Below are 20,617 nucleotides of genomic sequence, written 5' to 3'. Positions count from 1 at the left end.
CTTTTTTCTCCAAGAACAAACCACAACCACCAAAAAAATGAAAAAAACATTCACTTAACTTCCAACAATTATTTTATGAACAATGCAAATAAATGTATTAAAATAATTCATATGCACAAAATTAGAAAAATTACGAAATACCGTAATCATTGTAAATGTCATACCTATTAATAAAAACATTGATATCTCACATTTTATAATCATCAATAATTTTTTAAAAATACATACAAATAAAAAAAATTAGAAGAATTCGAGTCGTAAATCGATACAAAAAAATTCTTATAAAAATATAACATAAGGTATATCACACTGCGAATTAAACATCTCAGGTTTAATTTCATTTTTATTTCCAATAAACCTACACGTGAGGTGACAACTGGAATTAAAATTAACACGAATAATGATAAAATAATCACAGAAACCACGCTTAATAGCATCATTATAAAACGAAGAGCTACGAAATCTAAGTACTAAGTAAGTATATAATAATTATTCGTATTTACATAAATATTACAAAATTCATCGATAAAAATCAATTAAGAAGAAAACAATACAAACTGGTAACATCATCATTAAAGAAAAAAATAGTAACAAAAATACAAGAACAAAATAAAAATGAAACAAATAAACATATTTGTACATAAGTAAAAAAATTGATGCAAAAAAACAATTATCTACTTATATAATTTTTTTAAAAAAAATTACATAATAATAACATTAATAACACCCCATTAAACGATTTTTTTTCCAAACGAAAAATTTTGATTTAAAACAAAAAAGTCAAATTAATGGTATTTCCGTATTTTCAACGCAATACAGAAGCCGAACATAAAAATAACAAAATGCATCAAAAATATAATACGAAAATGAGATACTACGCATTAAAAATAATATTAGTTCCCAAAATTTTTAAAAAATCATCATTTTGACAACATACGAAGGACAAAAAAAAATACCTTACAAAAAATCACTCGTTGAAATTCATTCATGGAATAATTGAACGCGATTTTCGCCATTTTTTCCACCATTTTTCATTCTGGAGTTTTAATCGAGTAATTTTTCGTTTATCGAGTACATCGGATTGATTTTCGGGTTCTTCATCTTCTCTTAAACAATCGTTGGAACTTTCAATGAACAGATCATCTTTAGCCGACGATAACAATTTACATTTACGATAGCGTAAAAACTCGTGAATAAATTTCGATTTTATTTTGATCTTTAAAATTCTACGCTTTTCCTTCTCGTCGAAATTTTGCTCCGGAATTATTTCTCGCTTGTTACACGACGATTCGTAATCATAAGCTACAGAAGAACCGCTATATTTACTCGAGGGTTTCTTAATTTCAACGTATTGCTTTTCTAATTCGCAATACTCGACTACTTTCGGTTCGTTTTCAAATTCTTCGATCGTAATGAAGACTTTTTCATCGATACGTTTCGCAAATGAGAGTATATCGATTAATTTTTCGTATTTTTCTTTTTTTCTATCGCTATCGTCTTTAAGCGATAGCAATTCATCGATGTCCTGTAAGCTTCTGGTATTTGCTATTGAAAATACGCGAATTTCGTTAAAATTTCCATCCAACAGATCGAAGTTTTTATCAACATCTAGCTCGCTGTTTTTCGCCAACAAGTTCAATAGCACGAGTATTTGTTTTTTCAGTAATTCGATAACACGCTGTTGTTCGATCGGTTGTGTCCGATTATCGGTGTTCATTTCTTGATTACCGGGTTGGTTTAATTCGTGTTTGAAATTTCGAGTTGATTTCATATGAGCGATGATCTCTTTACGTATTTTTGCCGGAATTTCCTGTAAAATACATTGCGAAATTTTAATGATAAATTCGGCGGTTACACGGTTATCAAAAAAATTCAAATCAAAATCAAGTACACTCGATCAATAGTAAGCATACGAACACTGAGGAAAAGGATGTATAAAAAGCTTTCAAAATTCATTTCTATTCTATTGCCAGACTAAAAGCAGAGGTAATGTTTTTGCCTAATTTGGGAAAAATGAAACACTAAGCTTACTGGACGCAGAGACACTGAAATCAAAACTAACCTATTTAAAATCAACGAAAATACTAATTTCTCTAACAGAAGAGAATACACAAATATCATGCCGGGAAAAAAATGACCAAAACTACAAAAATTTAGCCGTAAAAAAACTCAGCTCAAAAACAATACTCTGGACTTTGGAAAATACCTGTTTGTACAACGGCTTATGAACAGTCCCTGTGAACTGATAAGTATTAGGAGCGTCCAGTATTGTTGCTGATTTATCTATAACATATATTGTATGTATGCTTTCATATCATTAAAGAGAATGATTCAAATGTCGAAATTAGATATGTAAGTAGCATTAAGTATGCCAAAACGTTCCTTCACTTACCTGGTGGCAGTTGAGATAAGGTTATATTTAACAGCGGATCTTTAGTTACAGCCTCTATCAACATTTTCGCTTCACGAGTGAATAAAAATACGACTGGAATGTTAACGTCGTCAGTTCCATCTCCAGACATGGTAAATAATGGTAACACATCCGCCGTAGAATCGGGCGTATTATCCACAATTATTCCTCCAATAGCGCCAGCCTTTTCTAATTTACGAGCCTATAAATACATAAAATTATTATTTATTACAAGATTCACTTCTCGAAGTACCTACACAGAAATTTTACAAACCTTATCTACAAACATGCAATCGCCTCTTTCAACGACAGCTATTCGGTTTTTCAGTGTTTCGGGATTTTTGAGAGGTTCGCAAGCTCTTATAGGTGACGCAACGCTTATCAATCCGGTAAGCTACGAAGTAAGAACCATTTATACGATTATTTTACAAGCAAATAGATTAATTACGTATGAAGTTATGTTGAATAGGTAATTCGTGTAAAGCCTTACTTTTTCATCAACTCGTAGCAATCTACCAAAATGAGCTGGACCGGCGCTCAGGACTACAGTTTCATTATTAACCGAATAAGAGACAGACTGAGGAGTATTTTCGACGGAATGCGTTTTCGATAGTTCAACCATTTCTTGCATGAATATAGCGCCTTCTTTAGCTTCACTTTTTGATGTGGCCTGCTTAAAAATACATAGGAATTTACATCATTTTTGTTTTCGCTATCAAATTATGAGAATTCAATCGATGTTAAAATTTTGTTAAAACAATAAAAAAGTATTCCCTGGTAAAATAGGCGAAATTGTCATGTTCCCAGGTTTGGAAAATTACAATGGATTTTTGTTGGGTACCTCTAAAAAAAAATTTCGAGCGGAATTTACACCTCGTAACCACCTCCCCCACTCCTCCTTGGACAGTATATCCATAAAATTAGAATTTTGTCCGCAAAAGGCTCATATTTGCAAAAAAATTAAAAAATACGACTTTTCCTGCTTATGGCAAAATTATCGAAAAAGTCTCGTTTTTGTCAAAATTATTTAAAAAATCTCAACTTTTGTCAAAATTGTTGAAGAACCACTGTTTTTGACCAAAATCAACAAAAAAGTCTCTTTTTTATCAAAATTATAAAAAAAAAACCTAACTTTTGTGGAAATGGTCAAAAAAGCACTGTTTTTGGCCAATTGTCGAAAAATACATTTTCTTCTGACGTTATCAAAAAACTTCTAATATTTTTGGTAAAAATGAATAAAAAAACAATAATGAGCCAACACCTCAAAAAATCCAATTTTTGCCAAAATTATTAAAAAATTTCAACTTTTTGTAAAAATTGCCAAAAAATTACCTATTGTTCGCCAGAATGTTCAAAAAATCTTGTCGCCAGAACAATTGTCAAAACAGTCTCATTTTTGCCAAAATTGTACAAACGTTTCTTTTTTTTTAAATTATAAAAAAATCTCAATGCCAAAATTGTCGAAAAATACCTTTTTTCTGACGTTATTAAAAAAGCCAGAATATTTTTTGCAAAAATGCCAAAATTATCAAAAAATTCCAACTTTTAGTAAAAATTAACTAAAAAGCACAAAAATTTCATTGCCTAAAACATTGTCAAAAAAGTCTCATTTTTGCCGAAATTGTACAGAAGTTTAATTTTGGAAAAAAATATTAAAAATTCCAATTTTTGTCAAAATTGCCAAAAAACGTCCGGATTTTTGACAAAAATTTTTTTTGACGTTATAAATATTTTTTGCTAAAATGGCCAAAATTTCGAAAATTTCTGCTTTTGCCAAAATTACCCTAAGAAGTCCTTGTTATGTTTTTTGCCAGAATTGTCTGCAAAGTTCTGTTTCTGCCTAAATTGACAAAAAATTGTAAAGAAGTTCTCTTTTTGTCAAAATTATACAAATTGCCAAAAAAACTCTTGCTTTTTGCCAAAAAAAAACTCTTGCTTTTTGCCAAAAAAAACTCTTGCTTTTTGCCAAAATGTTCAAAAAATCCAGCTTTTGCCAAAATTATCAAAAAATTCTCGTTTTTGTCAAAATTATACAAAATATTGACTTTTGTGGAAATTGTCAAAAAAGCACTGATTCTGGCCATAATTGTCGGAAAATGCATTTTCTTCTGACGGTATCAAAAAAAAAATGCAATATTTTTTGTAAAAATGAACAAAAAAACCCCTGTTATTGGCAAAAATTTCAAAAATTCCTACTTTTACCAAAATATATCAAAAAATCATAACTTTTTGTAAAATGGCCAAAAAATCTTATCGTCAGAATAATTGCCAAAAAAGTCTCATTTTTGCCAAAATTGTAAGTAAAGAAGTTTCTTTTTTGAAAAAATTTTTGAAATACCTATTTTTGTCAAAATTGCAAAAAAAACCTGTTCTTTGCCAAAATAGTCCAAAAATACATTTTTTTGACGTTATCAAAAGTCTTAAAATTTTTTGTAAAAATGAACAAAACCCCTGTTGTTGGCAAAAATTTCAAAAATTCCTATTTTTACTAAATACTTATACATATCAAAAAATCATAACTTTTTGTCAAAATGTTCAAAAAATCTTATCGCTAGAATAATTGCCAAAAAAGTCTTATTTTTGCCAAAATTGTAAGTAAAGAAGTTTATTTTTTGAAAAAAATATTTAAAATACCAACGTTTATCAAAATTGCAAAAAAAGACCTGTTTTTTGCCAAAATAGTCTAAAAATACCTTCAGTTTTGCAAAAATGAACAAAAAACTTTTATAGTACCTAGCAAAAATTTTGAAAATTCCTGCTTTTGCCAAAATTATCCTAACAAGAATGTTCTTGTTATGTTTTTTGACAAAATTGTCTGCAAAGTTCTGTTTTTGCCTAAATTTTCAAAAAAATCTCGTTTGTTTGTCAAAATTATAAAAAAACTTCTAACTTTTGTAAAAATTGCCAAGAAAAACTCCAGCTTTTTGCCAAAATGTTCAAAAATCCTGTTGTCAAAATTGGGAAAAATTCATGCTTTTGCAAAAATTAATGCTAAAAAGCCCTGTTTTTTTCCAAATCATTGTCAACATTTAGTTTTTTCGTAGTTATCAAACAAAACCTGTTTTTTTGACAAATTAAATGAATTATTGTAAAAAAAAAAAAAAACATCAGCTCTAAGCCAAAATTTTTAAAACTTCTGCTTTTTGTTAAAATTATCAGCAAGTTCTACTTTCTTGACAAAATATTGTAGGCAAAGACCTTTTTTCGACTAGTTGACAAAAAAATTCTCTTTTATGCACAAATGGTCAAAAAAATCTTGTTATAGCCGAAATATGTAGACTGAAAGTACAGCTTTTGCAAAAATTGTCAAAAAGTCTAGAACGTTTGTTAGAATTTGTCTTAAAATCAGTTTTCGTAATTTAATATTTTCCCTCACGATTTACTTTTCTATTCATTTTTTCTAGTTCTCTTTTTAAAATAGAAAAATTCTGACCCCCGTAAATCTACGTTTATCACATCTATAGATAAAATAAACAACGTATGTTTTTTTCCAGAATATTTAGTATCGGTAAAGAACCTACGAAAATGTTAAAAAGAATTGATTTTTCAAACGATTTGTCTCTTGATTGGTCGATTTTTTTTCCTCTCACTGTCAAGACAAATTTGGATTAAATTGGTCAATTTTTTATGGTTTATAATTTCCATTGAAAAATATAAATTGTATAATTCATCATTCGGCTGTTTTTGGAATCACTTTTTCAGTTTTTTTCATTCACTTTCAGAGACGTTGGTCTGATTTTTCTACCTCTTGATATTAGGACAATAATCTGAATTTGAACCAATCCATGATCTAGATCGAATTTTAGATAATTTTTTAGCGCATTTTGGGATTTTTTTTCAACGTTTTTGAATCTTGGTAAGATTTGTTGAGCACGTGTGTCGTTTTTTTGGCTATTATTTTCCTGAAAGGGGAGGGAGGGGGGTTGAGGGGAGGAAATTCTTCTCGAAATTTTTTTGTAGGAACCCAACAATAATCCATCATAATTTTCCAAACCTGGAACAGAGCCATTTCGCCTATTTTGTCAGGGAATACCGTTACTAATCAGAAAAAGCATAGGAAAACTTGAACTTTTTTGAAAAACTGTTTTGGGCTTATGTTCTTCTTATTAATACCCTTCTTCAATTATTAATTTACAATTTATACAAACTCACAGTCAAATAATTATGAACTAATTGTATTCGACCATCGGACAAGGTAACAACTGCAATGCCCATATCTTTCAATAACCGGATATGTTCTTCGTTGGAAGACTGAAATTCAATATTGAATACATCGTTAAGCAACAAATTCATCGTAGGTAATAATACTCCTGAACTAGGCTTACTCACCTGAAATTGGGATGGATACAATTTTCTACCGGATTTCCTCTGAGGACAAATTCCTTCGAACATATTACGTAAATTTTGTCTCAAGAAATGACCAACCACGTATTTAGGTATGACACATGATCTCGCCATATCGTTATCGTCATCATTTTCCTCAGAGTCTCCATCACGGCTTTCGTTATTGTTGTTCAATAGCAATAACCTATCTACTTCCTACAATAAAATAAGCGTTTAAATATTATACGAAAAATTAGATTTACACGAATCTTGAAGCAATGTATTTCAATACTTACACTAGAATAATTTGGAGACGAATACCGCGAAATAGAAAGAGGCAGTAAGTGAGCTTCTGTCGTGAATAAATAATCGTCTAAATTGATTACAGTTTCCGAAGGTTCGGCGAATAGCAGGAATAGATATTTGAAAGTTTCCGCCAACACAAACGAATCCATGCTGAAAAAAAAATACGTAAATAAAATTTAAAAGTATGTAAAATAATACGATTTTGTGTTTCTTAATGTACATAAAATATAAGATCGCCGCTTCATTTTCACACATACCTATCTTCATGGGTACCAGTTCGTACATCTTCAAATGAGGCATACCCACATGGAACTCGAGCGTACATTTGAAGCGATCTCAACACATTTTTACCAACGTGTAAATAATAGTGATCACCGGTGGCGCGATATAAAAAATAAGTAGATTCTAAAAATTCTGGACGGAGAGGATGGTGGCCCCAGTGAATCTAAAATATGCCAAAGTATCGAATAAGTAATCATAAATTCCAAAAATTAATCATTATATGTAGGTACAAAATTATTTCTTCGAATTACTTGAAAATCAGTCGTAAATGCTTCTGGGATAAATTTATACTTCTGCATTACTTGATATAACATTTCGTGCGTTTCAATGGCCGGTTTCAAATCACCTTTCAAAACCTTATAATACAACACACAGTTCGTTAAATAAATATTTTTAAATCGTTGAAAAGTTCCACACAACCTTACTTGTAATCCAGGCCAAAAGGCTAACAGAGCATCCATGAAATTCTTTGAATTAGTGTTCGGCCTATGCATGTGAACATCGAGTAACATAGGACCTTGACTGACATAGGTCATGACCGCCGAATAATGCTTAAAACACGAATACATAAAAACATTATAAACACCAATACTTCCAATAACAAACCAATTACGAGAAATTATTATTACCGTATTAAATCGTCGTAAATATTTCTCATCCGATAACAAGATGTACGCCTTGAGACAATACTCGTAGTACGAATCGATACCAGCTCCTACACCGGACTCTTTGCGTACCCAATCACCGGAATGAACATCCAAAATGGTTCCCATAAGATTAGACGTTCGATGTCTCAGACTCCACAACTCATCCATAGCTTTATGCGCTTTTTGCTGTAAAATATTCGCAATTAATACGTAATAAATCTAACCACCTGTAGAATAAAATAATGATCATACTTCAAATATAGGATCTCCGGTCAATCTAGACAGAGCTGCCATCTCCAAAATCATGGTTCCAGCGCAGGCGGTGCAAGTATGCCCTGCAAGTTGAGAAAGATCATCTCGAACACCGTGTTTGAGATTAACTCTTCCATACGGTATACCAGTCAACGTGTTGAATGCCGGCAGTAATCGAGTACCGAGATCTTTAGCCAGAGCTAATAATTCTCCTTTATACCAAGTCATCTCGCCGTACTTATTTTTCAATACATCGCTGAGTACGTGAGCTGAAAGCAATCCTCTGGAACAAAAAACGAACCTCTATTAAAACTACATATCGTTGAAACGATGAGTACAATCTAGAATCAACTTAGTCTTCGCAATACTCACCCTAAAACACGAATATTTGTTTCGAACACAGAAACCACAACATCGGTATTGAAATTCACATCCTTAATGACTAATTTCACAGCATTTTCGAATTCTTTGAAATCTCCCAAAACTACCAACGTGTCGAGGGTGTCGATTAATGTCAGAGAAAAGCTGCAGAAGAGACACGAATCATGTATTATACATTTACTTCGAACGAATGAATGAATATACAGTAGTCAGCGATCAAGAATGAATTTCTTACTTTCCTAAAGCTTCATCGACATTCCCTCGACTAGGCTGACTATTACGGTATCTGCCCTTACAACTCAGAGGCATAAGTTCATCAGCTGGATACGCGTGTTTCTGCAAATAATCCACTTGATTGATTAATACTTTGACATAATATTAAAAACAGAAATAAACTCAGCGAACAGATTACAAATACAAACCATGTAGGCATTGTATGCATGATAGAACATTTCAACAGCTTCATTCCTGAAGGACATACAAGTTGGAAATTAGTGTATTCGGAGATAGTAACAATATAACGAAGCATTCCACCAAATACTCACTTTAAATTGGCCCGTTCTTCTCGGGACATATATGTTTCAGTGGAATTTTCATTTAGAAAGAATGAACCAACGTTCAATGGTGATAACAGATAGATTACAAAAATACAAAAGATTTTATCCATCATGGAGAGAAAGTAGATTTACCAATGGGTCGTACGGAATATCTCCAGAGGAATTAGTGCCAATATGAAGTTTCTTTTCACAAAAATATACTACATTCATAATTTTAGAGCTGGCATTTATTCCGCAAAACAGATGCCATTCAGGTAACAGGATAAGAGGTAGACGAAATTGATAAGCGAGATTGAATTGAATTCCACGACTACAAGTAAAGTAACTGCAGTAATTTTTCAGATTGATAATTTTTTACGCGTATGCAGCATAATTATTGAACAGTGAACACGTTAATTTTTTAATTTTGAATAAAATAAAACTAATTTAATTTCGACTTCTTCATTTTTATCTATAAAATATTGCACTGTACTTGTGTACCGAAGAAGGGGTGGACGGAGGAGGACCATGGGTTGGGAGGAGCGGAGGGCCAACGTTTAATTTCACACTAGCGCTTCTCACGGCGCTTTTACGAAGTACTCATCGAAAATAACAAAACCGCACCTGGCCTTGCCGGTGACAGAGGTGCCAAGCCAACGTTTTTTTCAAAAAAATTTTTTATTTATTTTTCACGAGGTTTATTCAAAAAATTTTAATTTTACCATAAATTTAATAAAAATTGTCGTTTTAAATACATAATTTACAATTAATCTGCATTAGAAGGCGATATTTAAGCAATATACGTTGTAGCTGTCCTAAAATCGTACGTATTATAATGTAATTTTCATTACTCTGTTGATTGTTTTCTAGCTAATGTTTTCGATTTATTCAATTATTTTTAGGGATTCTTGAACGAGTATTACACATCACTGAGTAATTATTAGAGAAACGGAATGACCAGTGAACCGGTTCAGTGATTACTCCAGAGCCGAACGATATAGCTACAGCAGGTGTAAATCAGCCCGCCAAAATCTTCTCAGATACCGGTTGTCTGGACTTTATCGAACACTATGAAACCCAAACGTAAAACAGGTGAGAGATCAGCAAATTTACTCGGAATGAGAAATACATACTTGGCAATTTGTAACGTATTCGTCGTAGAATTACGCCGGAGACGATGCATCAATTTTTCACGTACTCATCGTAGAGATTTAGTTCATCGAACCAGTCATTTCGTACAACATCTTTTATCAGTTTGAAACCAAGCTAATCTAACCGATGGTTTAATTTGTCCGCAGATTTATATACGTCCAAACCAAAGGCTACTCAGAGACGTAACAGTTTACTACGTTCAAAAGATGAACTTCGACGTAGAAGTGTACGGATAGTTTTGTCACCTTTGCCTAATTTGTCACCCTTCAAATCTATCAGAAAATGTAATTCATCTTGTCAATTACGAAGCTAGAAGTTTTTATTTTAGTTAGAATTACTACACGTGATTTTGTTTTTGTTCGTCATCATTCAGCTATAACGAATTTCTCGCCGAGAAGAAGCGTTTTGTTGATAGATCGACGTAGTTTAATTGATGAAAGCTCGAAATCCGACCAAACGAAGGAACAAAATGAGGAAATACGTATTCAAGTTGTTACTCCTAGATTAAAAAAACGCAGGAGTTCTAAACGTAAAAATGAAGCTGAGAAATTACAAGAAGGTATAAAAATCATCGATATTAGTTAATGTTGGTATTGAGATTATGTATTTTTGCAGCTATTGTAGCAGAGATTATCGGCAGTTTGGTGAATTTAGAATTTTAGAATCGTTTCTATCCGTTAATCATTGATTTCAAACACGAATAATTCTTCGTGTGTATTTTACGACGTACATTGCTTAATTTTTCATTTTATTTTGAGTGCTCTAGTGGCTTGGGCTCCTGACAAATTATTTTTATTTGAAAATTTATGCATTATAATCCAATGACAATGAGTACTTGAATCTTGAATTCTTTTGATTTTATTTTTAGTGATGAAAAGTGAGCAAAACTTATACAAATTTTGTTCCTTGGAAAAAATTATTTTTGCAAATGCATTATTTTTAATTTAAAAAGTCTCATTGTTGAATTCATAATTGGTGTAAAAAATTACAAAAAGATGGAATGACAAAAAAAAATGTGTACTTTGAAAACGAGCGATGCTGAGTTGAAAATTATAATTTTTTAGAAATCAGTGATCACTTGATCAGTTTGCTCCCATTTATGAAAATATTTTTTCTCTTTCCGTATTTCCAAGATTTTTTCGTAGTTTAATTTACACTGTGAATTATTTTCCTACAGAATCATCGAAAACATGTTCGAACGAAGGGAATATCTTCAATACTCGACGAGCCTTACGTTCGAGATTAATTTTGACTCCGAAATCACCTCTAGTCCGAGTAAAGCGATCTGCTCAACAAATGAAATCTCGAAAGATCAGTTTAACTTCATTAAGTAAGCGCATATTTTCAAATTTCCGTTCAATTAATTATTATCTGTATCGGATTAATATATCTTGATTTGTTCACATTTCCAGATAAATTCCTGAGTCGCGACGTTGTAATCGAGCTTGAAAGAGCAGCACCTCGTAGCGAAGAATCGCCGGAAAAAAGTCCACCGGAGGCTGAAGTACCAGAACCTACCGTTCCTGTCGATAAAAACGAAGTTGATTCTCTTCAGAAGCAAATTTTGCCAAAACGCGACGTCAGAATCATTTTAGAAAAGTTACCACCGACGATTACATCTTCTAAAGAAGTTGAAACCGAAGAAGATGTTTCTAGCCCGTCATCGTCTCCTTCGAAAAGAACCGCTTCGTGTTTAGAACCACCTAAAAGAGAAACCAGTAAGGTCTTCAAGAGCTCTGAACACGCACCTCTTCGAGAAATTCGAATTATGCTGGATAAGTTACCGGATACCGTATTCACTTCGGCGATCGAAACTCCTCGTTTGAATGAAACCGATACCAGACCTATTGATATGGAAGAAGTTGACGAAGGAGTCAAAGTTTTATCGCCTGAAATTGTCAAAGATCTTGCCCATGATGTGGATGATCATAGCGAAATACCAACTCCTACGACTGAGATTGCTCCCGAACAGTTATTCAGCCCAGTTACTCCGATTGTTGTTTCGGAGTCTCAGCCTTCTCCAGTCAGTACTCCTGCCTCAGGTGCAGTTGATAATATCGAGACTGGTGGTAAAAAGACGCCCAAATCATTAGATATACCTCTTCGTCGAGTGACAATCGTGAAATCCAAGTTTGCCAAGTTGAATCGAGCTTTGGATAGTTCTCCTGATGTAACTCCGGTTAAAGTTCGTCCAACTTCTACGTATTTGTTTTCTCCCTCCGTCAAATCAAAATCTGCTAAAAGTAACGAAGCTACGACCCAGGCATCGGACAATACCTCGTCTTTGGAACCTTCGATTGTGGATGTTGTATCAGCGTCGTCGAGTTCAACGGTTGAAAATGAGGCTTCGGTTTCAGAAAGCTCTCAATCAGCTGTGCCTCCTCCAAGCTGTAAAATATCGTCTGCAACGCTTGAATCGAAATCGCGTACTGACGCAGCTAATATTTCGCATCGAAACGAACCTATCAAGTTGAAGTTGAAATTCTCCAAAACGAAGCAAATGTACGTTCCAATGTCTACAGTTTCATCTGAACTGAGCTCCGGTACGAGTAAATTATCAAAATCGCAGAATAAAGCTGAATCAGTGGCGGTGAAAAAAATACCAAAGACGTCTGCCGCTTCGACGCTCAAGAAACCCGAATCCGAGCAACCATCGGTCGAATCGCCACCATGTTCTCAAGCTATTCCACTCTGTACGGAAATCAGTTCTCCTTTGAGTCGAGGCCAACTTCTAACCGCGAAATCATTAGCATCTAGTCCAAACCCAACGAGAATGATTTTGGCGAAATCTCCGTCACATTTGACTCAATCAGCGAAGTCTAACGTTAGTAAAAACACCGGCGCAAAAACTCCTTCGAAATCGCCACTAAACAGAGGGCGTATGCTGACTGAGCAGTCTCTGGCTGCGAGTCCAAAACACGCAGCTTCTGGGTCAGCTGGTTCGATTCTGCAACGTAGCCATTCCAACATGTCCTCCGGTTCGAAAGCGATGCAAAATGTGACGTATAGGCAAAAATGGGCTTCCGCCGGTGACCTATTGAGAGCGTCGTCGAAAGAAAGAGATGGTAAAATGAATACCAAAAGTGATACAGATTTGTCAACTGTGATTACTCCTCTTGATCCACTTCCAACGACGGGAGTATTTTCCAATGCTAGAACATGCGCTTCTATTTTATCCACCCTCAAAAGCGCAGACAGGAATAAATCTAAATCAGCTCCGGAAAAATTACCTCAACGATCAACCGCCGAAGTAACCAGACCCTCGTATTTGTCGCCGAAAACTCCAACAGCCGAGTCTGGTTCTCGTTCGCAGCCAGATTTATCGGAAAAATTATCCAAAGTGCAGATCGATTCGACAAAAACTGGCTCGGAATCATCTCAACCACCAAAGACGACATTTCACATACCGAAGGTTAAACCTGGCGATTCGTTTAATTTCAAGAAACCAATCACACCTCCACCTTCATCATCCCTTCCGAAGTCTGGTTTTACTCCATCGCCGCCAACCAAAGCATCACTGGTGGGAGCAGTTTTGGGCACACCTACGTTTGTTTCAAGTTCAAACACTGCACCGCGCTATGCTCGACAATTACCTACTAAATTTCCGAGAACCGGTAATTCGAATACTTTTTCGGCGAAATCTAACATGTTCCGTTCTGTATCGTCTTCAGCAAGACCTCATTATGTTCCCGGGTCACAAGCATCTTCAGCAAAGCCTCCTCAAGCTTCTTATTATCATTCGTCTGCGATTAAGCCACCTTATACTGCTCAGTCCCTTCCTGCGAAACCAACACACCCTTCGAGTTTTTATTCTGCCCCAAACGTAGGCACATTGACGAAATTTAACGATCCTCGTCTACATTCTGCGAGCGTATCCACATCTGCGAGATCCAACGATCCTCGTCTGCATTCTGCGAACGTATCCGCATCTGCGAAATCCAACGATCCTCGTCTACAAGCTGCGAATGTACCTGCAACATCGACCAAATCCAACGATCCTCGTTTACAAGCTCCTAACGTATCTACAACATCGACCAAACCCAGCGATCTTCGTTCGCAAGCTGTAAACGTATCCGCAACATCGACGAAACTCGACGACCTCCATTTACACGACGCAGACGTGCCCTCATCGCCACAACCGAGCGACCCTCGTTTACACCTATCGACTGCAGCTAAATCTCATTCTTCCAATATCGAACTATCGATCATCAAACCTTACTCTTCAACTTCCGATCCACCATTATCAACCAAATCCACCTCCATTCCACCTTATCAACCACCCCCCAGCAAATCTAAAACACCCATTACAACGCCTGCTGCTCCTAAATCACATCTACCTTTTAAACCTCCTATTACAACACCTGCTGCTCCTAAATCACACCTACCTTTTAAACCTATCACTGATTATAAACCTGCATCTGTCAAGACTCCGTCCACTAATAAATCTAAACCTCGTACCTTTAAAACCGCTTACATGTCGTCGAGATCATCGAACAACGACAGTTTCTCGAAATGTTTACCATCCGGACCTCAATACTCGCCCTCTTATTCGAAATACTTGCAGAATGGATTCTCTTATATACCCAAAGCTCAGTATAAGGTGCCGGAAGCGCCGAAACCGGCTGCACCGAAACAAAAACCGCCCAGCCCGGGAACCAACGAAATACTCCGATGGTCGACTTCGAGACCGTGGAACGTGAATAAACCTACAGCTTCTCCTCCGGTCGGTCCTTCTGGCTCGCTGACAGCTTCTGTTCTCTCGTCTAATCCGGCTTACTCGCCTTTATGTCCTCAGTTCGATAGTCAGGGAACGACTTAAGTATTGGTATTTTGAGATTGCCAAAGTAATCGAATACGAAAATTTAACGAATTATTTTATCATTATTGTAATATTTATAAAAACGAAATCTATTATACTCCTTGATGAATATGTTACGTATACGGACGATATTGTCGTATTATGTTTGTGATTTTATTGTTGTCGTTATTTTATTATATTTTTTATTTTAAGTTATTTATCGTAGTTGTAATCGTAGGTATTTAAAGCACCGAATAAATAGTTTTATCTGGGGATTATATTTTTCGATTTATTTATTTTTCTTTTTCCATTAATTCTTCGTCCGCTGGTTTTCTCGTTTTTGTCAAAATTATTTTTAAAATAGGTACCCTAACTTTTGTCCAAATTGTCAGAAAAGCACTGTTTTTAACCGTGATTGTCGAAAAACACGTTTTCTTCCGACGTTATCAAAAAAAGCCCAATTTTTTGTAAAAATGAACAAAAACCTCTGTTGTTGGCATAAATGTCAAACATTTCTATTTTTCCTCCAAAATTATCAAAAAATTCCAACTTCTAGTAAAAATTGCCAAAAAAAGCACCACTTTTTTGCTATACTGTTCAAAAAATCTCATCACCAGAATAACTGCCAAAAAAGTCACATTTTTGACAAAATTGTACTAAAGTTTCTTTTTTAAAAAAATTATTAAAAAATTTCCAATTTTTAACAAAATTGTCGAAAAATACATTTTTTTTTTGACGTTAACCTTATCAAAGTCCTAATATTTTTCGCAAAAATGAACAAAAAACTTTTTTAGTGGCCAAATTTTCGAAAAATCCTGCTTTTATCCTAATTAGTTCTTCTTGTGCTTTATGACAAAATTGTCTGCAAAGTTCTGTTTTTGCCTAAATTTTCAAGAAAATCTTATTCATGTCAAAATGGTGAAGATTCTTTTTTGTCAGAATAAAAAACTCTTCAATAATTTTTGTGAAAATTTCCAAAAAAACCTGCTTCTCGCCAAAATGTTCAAAAAATATTATCGCCAGAACTATTGTCAAAAAAGTCTAATTTTTGCCAAAATTGTACACAAGTTTCTTTTTTTTTAAATTATTAAAAAATCCCAACTTTTGTCAAAATTGCACAAAAAGTCCTGTTTTTTACCAAACTTGTCGAAAAAGATCTTTTTTTGACGTTATCAAAACAATTCTAATATTTTTTGCAAAAATGGCCAAAAACTTTGTTAGCCAAAATTTCAAAAATTCCTGCTATTGCCAAAATTACTCTGAGAAGTCCTTGTTTTACGTTTTTTGCCAGAATTGTCTCCACAGTTCTGTTTTTGCCTAAATTTTAAAAAAATCTCGTTCATGTCAAAATGGTAAAGAAGTTTCTTTTTTATCGAATTCATGAAAAACTTCCAACTTTTGTAAAAGTTGCCAAAAAAAAAACTCCTGCTTCTCGATAAAATGTTCAAAAAATCTTATCGCCAGAACTATTGTCAAAAAAGTCTCATTTGTGACAAAATTGTATAGAAGTTTGTTTTTTTTAAAATTAAGTATTTAAAAATCCCAACTTTTACCAAAATTGTCAAAAAAAAATATTTTTTTGACGTTATCAAAAAATTTCTAGTAAATTATTTTTTGTAAAAATCAACAAAACTCCCTGAATGAATGAATAAATCTTTATTTAGGGTCCTACCTATAGCTAAATTTGGGGACCATAAAGGTGTAAAGTATTAAATTAAAAATTTACTTTACTCGTTAAAAGTTTAGAAAAATAATGCCAAAATGTGCTTAAAAGTTTTCGACTGCTGTCTTTTACGTACATTTGCTTTCAGCCGTGATTTTGGTATCGCACCTATTTTACGAAGGACTGATCAAAAAGGTTTCCTGTTGTTGGCCAAAATTTCAAAAATTCATATTTTTGCCAAAATTATCAAAACATCTCAATTTTTTGTAAAAGGTGTCAAAAAAGCACCTGTTTTTTGCCAAACTGTTCAAAAAATCTCATCGCCAGAATCTGTCAAAAAAGGCTAATTTTTGCTAAAATTGTACAGAAATTTCTAATTTAAAAAAGTTATTTAAAAATCCCAACTTTTAACAAAATTGCACAAAAAGTCCTATTTTTTTTACCAAAATTGTCGAAAAATACTTTTTTTTGACGTCATCAAAAAAATCCTAATATTTTTTGCGAAAATTACCAAAAAACTTTGTTAGTAGCCAAAATTTCGAAAATTTCTGCTTTTGCCAAAATTATCCAAAGAAGTCCTTGTAATGGTTTTTTTTTCTAAAATTGGCTGTTTTATTCCGAAATGGTCAATAAAATCTTGTTGTTAGTCGAATAATAGTCTGAAAGTACAGCTTTAGCAAAAATTGTCAAAAAGTCCTAAAGTTTGTCTGAATTTGTCCAAAAAGTGCTACTTTTTCCATTTTTGAAATCAATCTTCGTAATTTTATATTTTTCCTCTCGATTTCCTTTTCTATTCATTTTTTCAAGTTCTCTTTAAAAATATGTAGAAAAATGCTGACCCGAAAAAAATGTGCAATTATACTTGTAACTAAAATGACACCTACATTTATCACATCTGTAGATAAGGTACACAAAGTATACTTTTTTTCAGAATATTCAGTATGGGTAAAGGACCTTCAAAAATGCTCAAAAATCGATTTTTTAAACCATTTGTTCCTCTTGCTTGATGGGTCAATTTTTGTCGACATTTTTTTTCCTCTCACTGTCAAGCCAAATTTTGATTAAGTTGGTCAATTTTTTTATGGTTTGTAATTTCCATTGAAAAAAATACAGATTGTATAATTTATCATTCGGCTGTTTTTGAAATCACTTTTTTTCATTCACTTTCATGAGACATTGACCAGATTTTTCAATAATCGCGTAAGTTACCTACTTCCTGATTTTGGGGCAATAATCTGATTTTGAACCAATCCACGATCTAGAACGAATTTTAGATGACTTTTTAGTACAATTTTGGGATTTTTTTCAAAGTTTTTGAATTTTGGGTACGATTTGTGTTTGGTACATTTGGATGAAAAAGATTTTGTTAAAATTTTTGAAAACTGAAATTAAAACCGCAATTTGTATTTTTTTTAGACTTCTGAACAGTTTTTGGGTAATTTGCCCATTCTTGGTAACTTTTTGTAAGTTTGACTTGCGATATTTTCATTTTGAAATATTTTTATTCACCAAGCATTGTTTGTGGAACCCCCAACAATAATCCGTCATATTTTTCCAAATCTGGGAACAAGACCATTTCGCCTATTTTAGTTCGGAATACCCTTTGAGTCAAAAACGTAAAAATTCGAGTAAAACCCAAAACGTAAAAAAATTCTAATCAACAAAAAAACAAAAAAAACAGTTCCAAAAAAAAAAAATTGAAAAAAAGTGAATACAGAAATAATAATTTTCCAGCAAAATTTCGTTGTCTCACATTTTATTAAAGCCAAAATATTGAAAATTATCCTTCAGCAGTGGCTGTTTGATTACACACACAACATTTTCAAAATAATACCTACACAATTCTACAGAAATTACGACTTTTAAAATGAAAATCATCAAGGTTTTTGTTCGGGATTCTAATCAGACCATACTGATGAAAATATGAACATCGAAATCAACACTTTACAATCATCTCATCGTCCTAGATCTCATCTGCAATATTTAATAATGAAAATTCTTCAATTTTCGAGGGCATTGATGACGATGATTATCGAAACAAACATTAATTCGCTCATTTAGGAAAACCCCATTCAATTCCAATAATATGTTTATTGCGCTAAAATAAAAATACAGATCATTTCATAACGTACACTCGGCAACGTATAAAACAGTATGAAGATAACAGAAGACATTTATCAAGTTGCGGCGATTGAAGATTAAAAAAAAGCACTTAAGACGTTTTACAAACATATTATACTCTCGTGGCTCTCACAACGAAAATACGTAAAATAATAACTCGTTGTGAAGTACTGTATAGGTATGGTACATATTATGATAAAGTAAACCTCAGAAAATCAAACATCAGATGTTAATAGGTACGATCACTCGAAAGTCGAAAGTGAAAAAAAAAAGATACCATCGAATCGATAAAATCAGTCGTCGTTTACGACACGTACAACGTAGGTACTACAAGTACAACCCTCATAGGTATGAATAATAAGGAGGAAACTAAAGGGGGAAAAAAATTCATCGAATACGCGTCACCACCCTACCAAACGATGGAAAAAAATTTCCTATAATCAACAGGCAAATGAAAAATATTTGAAAGCCGCGTAACTGGTGCTGCGAGTAGTTCAAGATATACGTAACCATCGCCAGGCGAAATGATACGACGGCTTCGCATCGTGCAGTACGATATAGTGCAAGCAAAGAAACAAAGCGAATTTCTGAATAAATAAAGTTAACAATAAAGATACGAAATATGCTGAAGTAAATCGACTATCGTATAAACGTGAAAAACTATCATTATCGAATAAACTAATTCTACGGCATGCGCTGCTACGGCGCCGGGTTCCCACCGCCAGGAAACCCCGGGCCTCCCATGACCCTCAGCTTGGGAATTTCGAGTAAAATGCCACAGTCATGTCGTAATTGTTGACGTAGCACAGTTCGCTGGTTAATTGACGCCATTCGTCGTCAACTTTCGACATATTCTTCAATTCTTTCGGCGTTTTAGAGGCTGCCGATTTCTAAACAGAGTAGAAAACAAAGTTACAAAATATACTATCGCATCCGATAAGTACAACATAATATGAGCTAACGTGGTTTTCAAAACCAGATACCAACCTGATTTGCCAACAAAGTAACGATGAACTTTCCCGGTTGGAATGTTTTTACTACACGTCTGATTAGTTCTTCGTACGAAGACAAAGGTACGTTCGTTTCGAAACTAACGTACGAAAATTCGGGTTCCGGTGTTATATGGATCGTCATATAGGAGCCCTGTTAATTAAAAAAAAAAAAAAAAATGTTAAAATCAATACATATTTTAGTCAAATCCCAAATTGACAAAAAAAAACACTAACTTAATAATGGCACTAAAACACAAAAATGTGAAAAAAAATTGTTCCAGAGTAAATTTTAAATTTAGGGTGCAAATACCTTATTTTATTTATGATGGAATTTTTTTTTCGTTTTCTCCCGTTCCCACCCTCTAAAATTGTTATCTCAGATGAGAAAATCATGCCATGAAATTTTCAGCCCCCTAAACTTGAAAAAAATTCATCACTAACAAATATGTATTTTTGCAAAACTTACCATAATTATTTGTCTGATTTTCAAGAATATTTGGAATAAATTTCGACGAATCCATGACATCATGTCAGTATTTTAAAAACTTGTACTCGTAGAAAAATTGCCACTTTGTGAAATTTTGACTTCGACTTATCTACATTGAAGTGGACGTTTAGATCTCAAAAACTTGTATGTAGGTAATAAAATTATACTTAACTTGGAAAAAATCGTTTAGAGTTTCTATCAATGAGATTTCATTTTTAGGTTTGAAGGAAAAAATATATCCATGACTTGAAACTTTCCTCGTAGAGG

At 33.5% G+C, this 20,617-nt stretch overlaps 3 protein-coding genes across 7 annotated transcripts in view; 1 reads left to right on the top strand and 2 right to left on the bottom strand.

The window, feature by feature from the left end:
- Positions 1-183: 183 nt before the first annotated feature.
- LOC135836957 (ER degradation-enhancing alpha-mannosidase-like protein 3) lies at positions 184-9,674 on the bottom strand. Of its 3 annotated transcripts, none has more exons than XM_065352048.1 (17): positions 9,147-9,674; positions 9,024-9,069; positions 8,837-8,937; positions 8,593-8,745; positions 8,221-8,503; positions 7,951-8,154; positions 7,747-7,872; positions 7,573-7,677; positions 7,297-7,484; positions 7,030-7,189; positions 6,740-6,949; positions 6,563-6,661; positions 2,901-3,083; positions 2,685-2,804; positions 2,393-2,612; positions 2,207-2,283; positions 184-1,810 (listed from the first exon to the last, which is right to left on the bottom strand). In XM_065352048.1, exons 1-17 carry the CDS (start codon positions 9,269-9,271, stop codon positions 986-988), a joined length of 3,225 nt encoding a protein of 1,074 aa, XP_065208120.1. In that variant the 5' UTR covers positions 9,272-9,674; the 3' UTR covers positions 184-985. The 3 variants fall into 3 exon arrangements, with proteins under 3 accessions (XP_065208120.1, XP_065208122.1, XP_065208123.1); XM_065352050.1 differs by having other exon boundaries at positions 2,901-3,080; XM_065352051.1 differs by lacking the exon at positions 2,207-2,283 and having other exon boundaries at positions 1,737-1,810; positions 9,147-9,669.
- Positions 9,675-9,723: 49 nt separating this feature from the next.
- Positions 9,724-15,365, top strand: LOC135836956 (mucin-2-like). 2 transcript variants are annotated; one of them, XM_065352046.1, is made up of 6 exons: positions 9,724-9,960; positions 10,040-10,229; positions 10,436-10,573; positions 10,663-10,848; positions 11,467-11,619; positions 11,702-15,365. In XM_065352046.1, the coding sequence occupies exons 2-6, from the start codon at positions 10,208-10,210 to the stop codon at positions 15,106-15,108; spliced, it is 3,906 nt and encodes a 1,301-aa protein (XP_065208118.1). In that variant the 5' UTR covers positions 9,724-9,960; positions 10,040-10,207; the 3' UTR covers positions 15,109-15,365. The 2 variants fall into 2 exon arrangements, with proteins under 2 accessions (XP_065208118.1, XP_065208119.1); XM_065352047.1 differs by lacking the exon at positions 9,724-9,960 and having other exon boundaries at positions 9,983-10,229.
- A 3,456-nt stretch (positions 15,366-18,821) lies between these two features.
- The window catches only part of SamDC (S-adenosylmethionine decarboxylase), a 41,537-nt gene continuing 39,741 nt past the window's right edge, over positions 18,822-20,617 (bottom strand). For both annotated transcript variants that reach the window (XM_065352056.1, XM_065352057.1), the window contains 2 exons: positions 19,859-20,014; positions 18,822-19,761 (listed from right to left, as the gene is read on the bottom strand). In XM_065352056.1, coding sequence (XP_065208128.1) covers positions 19,621-19,761; positions 19,859-20,014 — 297 coding nt within the window. In that variant the 3' untranslated portion in view covers positions 18,822-19,620. The remainder of the gene's footprint in view (positions 19,762-19,858; positions 20,015-20,617) is intronic.

This window comes from Planococcus citri, chromosome 2 (assembly GCF_950023065.1).
Source record: "Planococcus citri chromosome 2, ihPlaCitr1.1, whole genome shotgun sequence".
Taxonomy (NCBI): domain Eukaryota; kingdom Metazoa; phylum Arthropoda; class Insecta; order Hemiptera; family Pseudococcidae; genus Planococcus; species Planococcus citri.
This window is presented reverse-complemented; position numbering and strand designations above follow the sequence as displayed.

Excerpts from the sequence above, each read along its gene's own strand:
- LOC135836956 (XM_065352046.1), top strand. The coding sequence starts at position 10,208 with ATGAAACCCAAACGTAAAACAG. Across the intron at positions 10,574-10,662 it reads CTTCAAATCTATCAGAAAAT|CTATAACGAATTTCTCGCCG; the intron begins GTAATTCATCTT and ends GTCATCATTCAG. Across the intron at positions 10,849-11,466 it reads AGCTGAGAAATTACAAGAAG|AATCATCGAAAACATGTTCG; the intron begins GTATAAAAATCA and ends ATTTTCCTACAG.
- LOC135836957 (XM_065352048.1), bottom strand. The coding sequence starts at position 9,271 with ATGATGGATAAAATCTTTTGTATTTTTGTAATCTATCTGTTATCACCA. Across the intron at positions 8,746-8,836 it reads GTCGATGAAGCTTTAGGAAA|CTTTTCTCTGACATTAATCG; the intron begins GTAAGAAATTCA and ends TCTCTTCTGCAG. Across the intron at positions 8,155-8,220 it reads CCGGAGATCCTATATTTGAA|CAAAAAGCGCATAAAGCTAT; the intron begins GTATGATCATTA and ends AATATTTTACAG.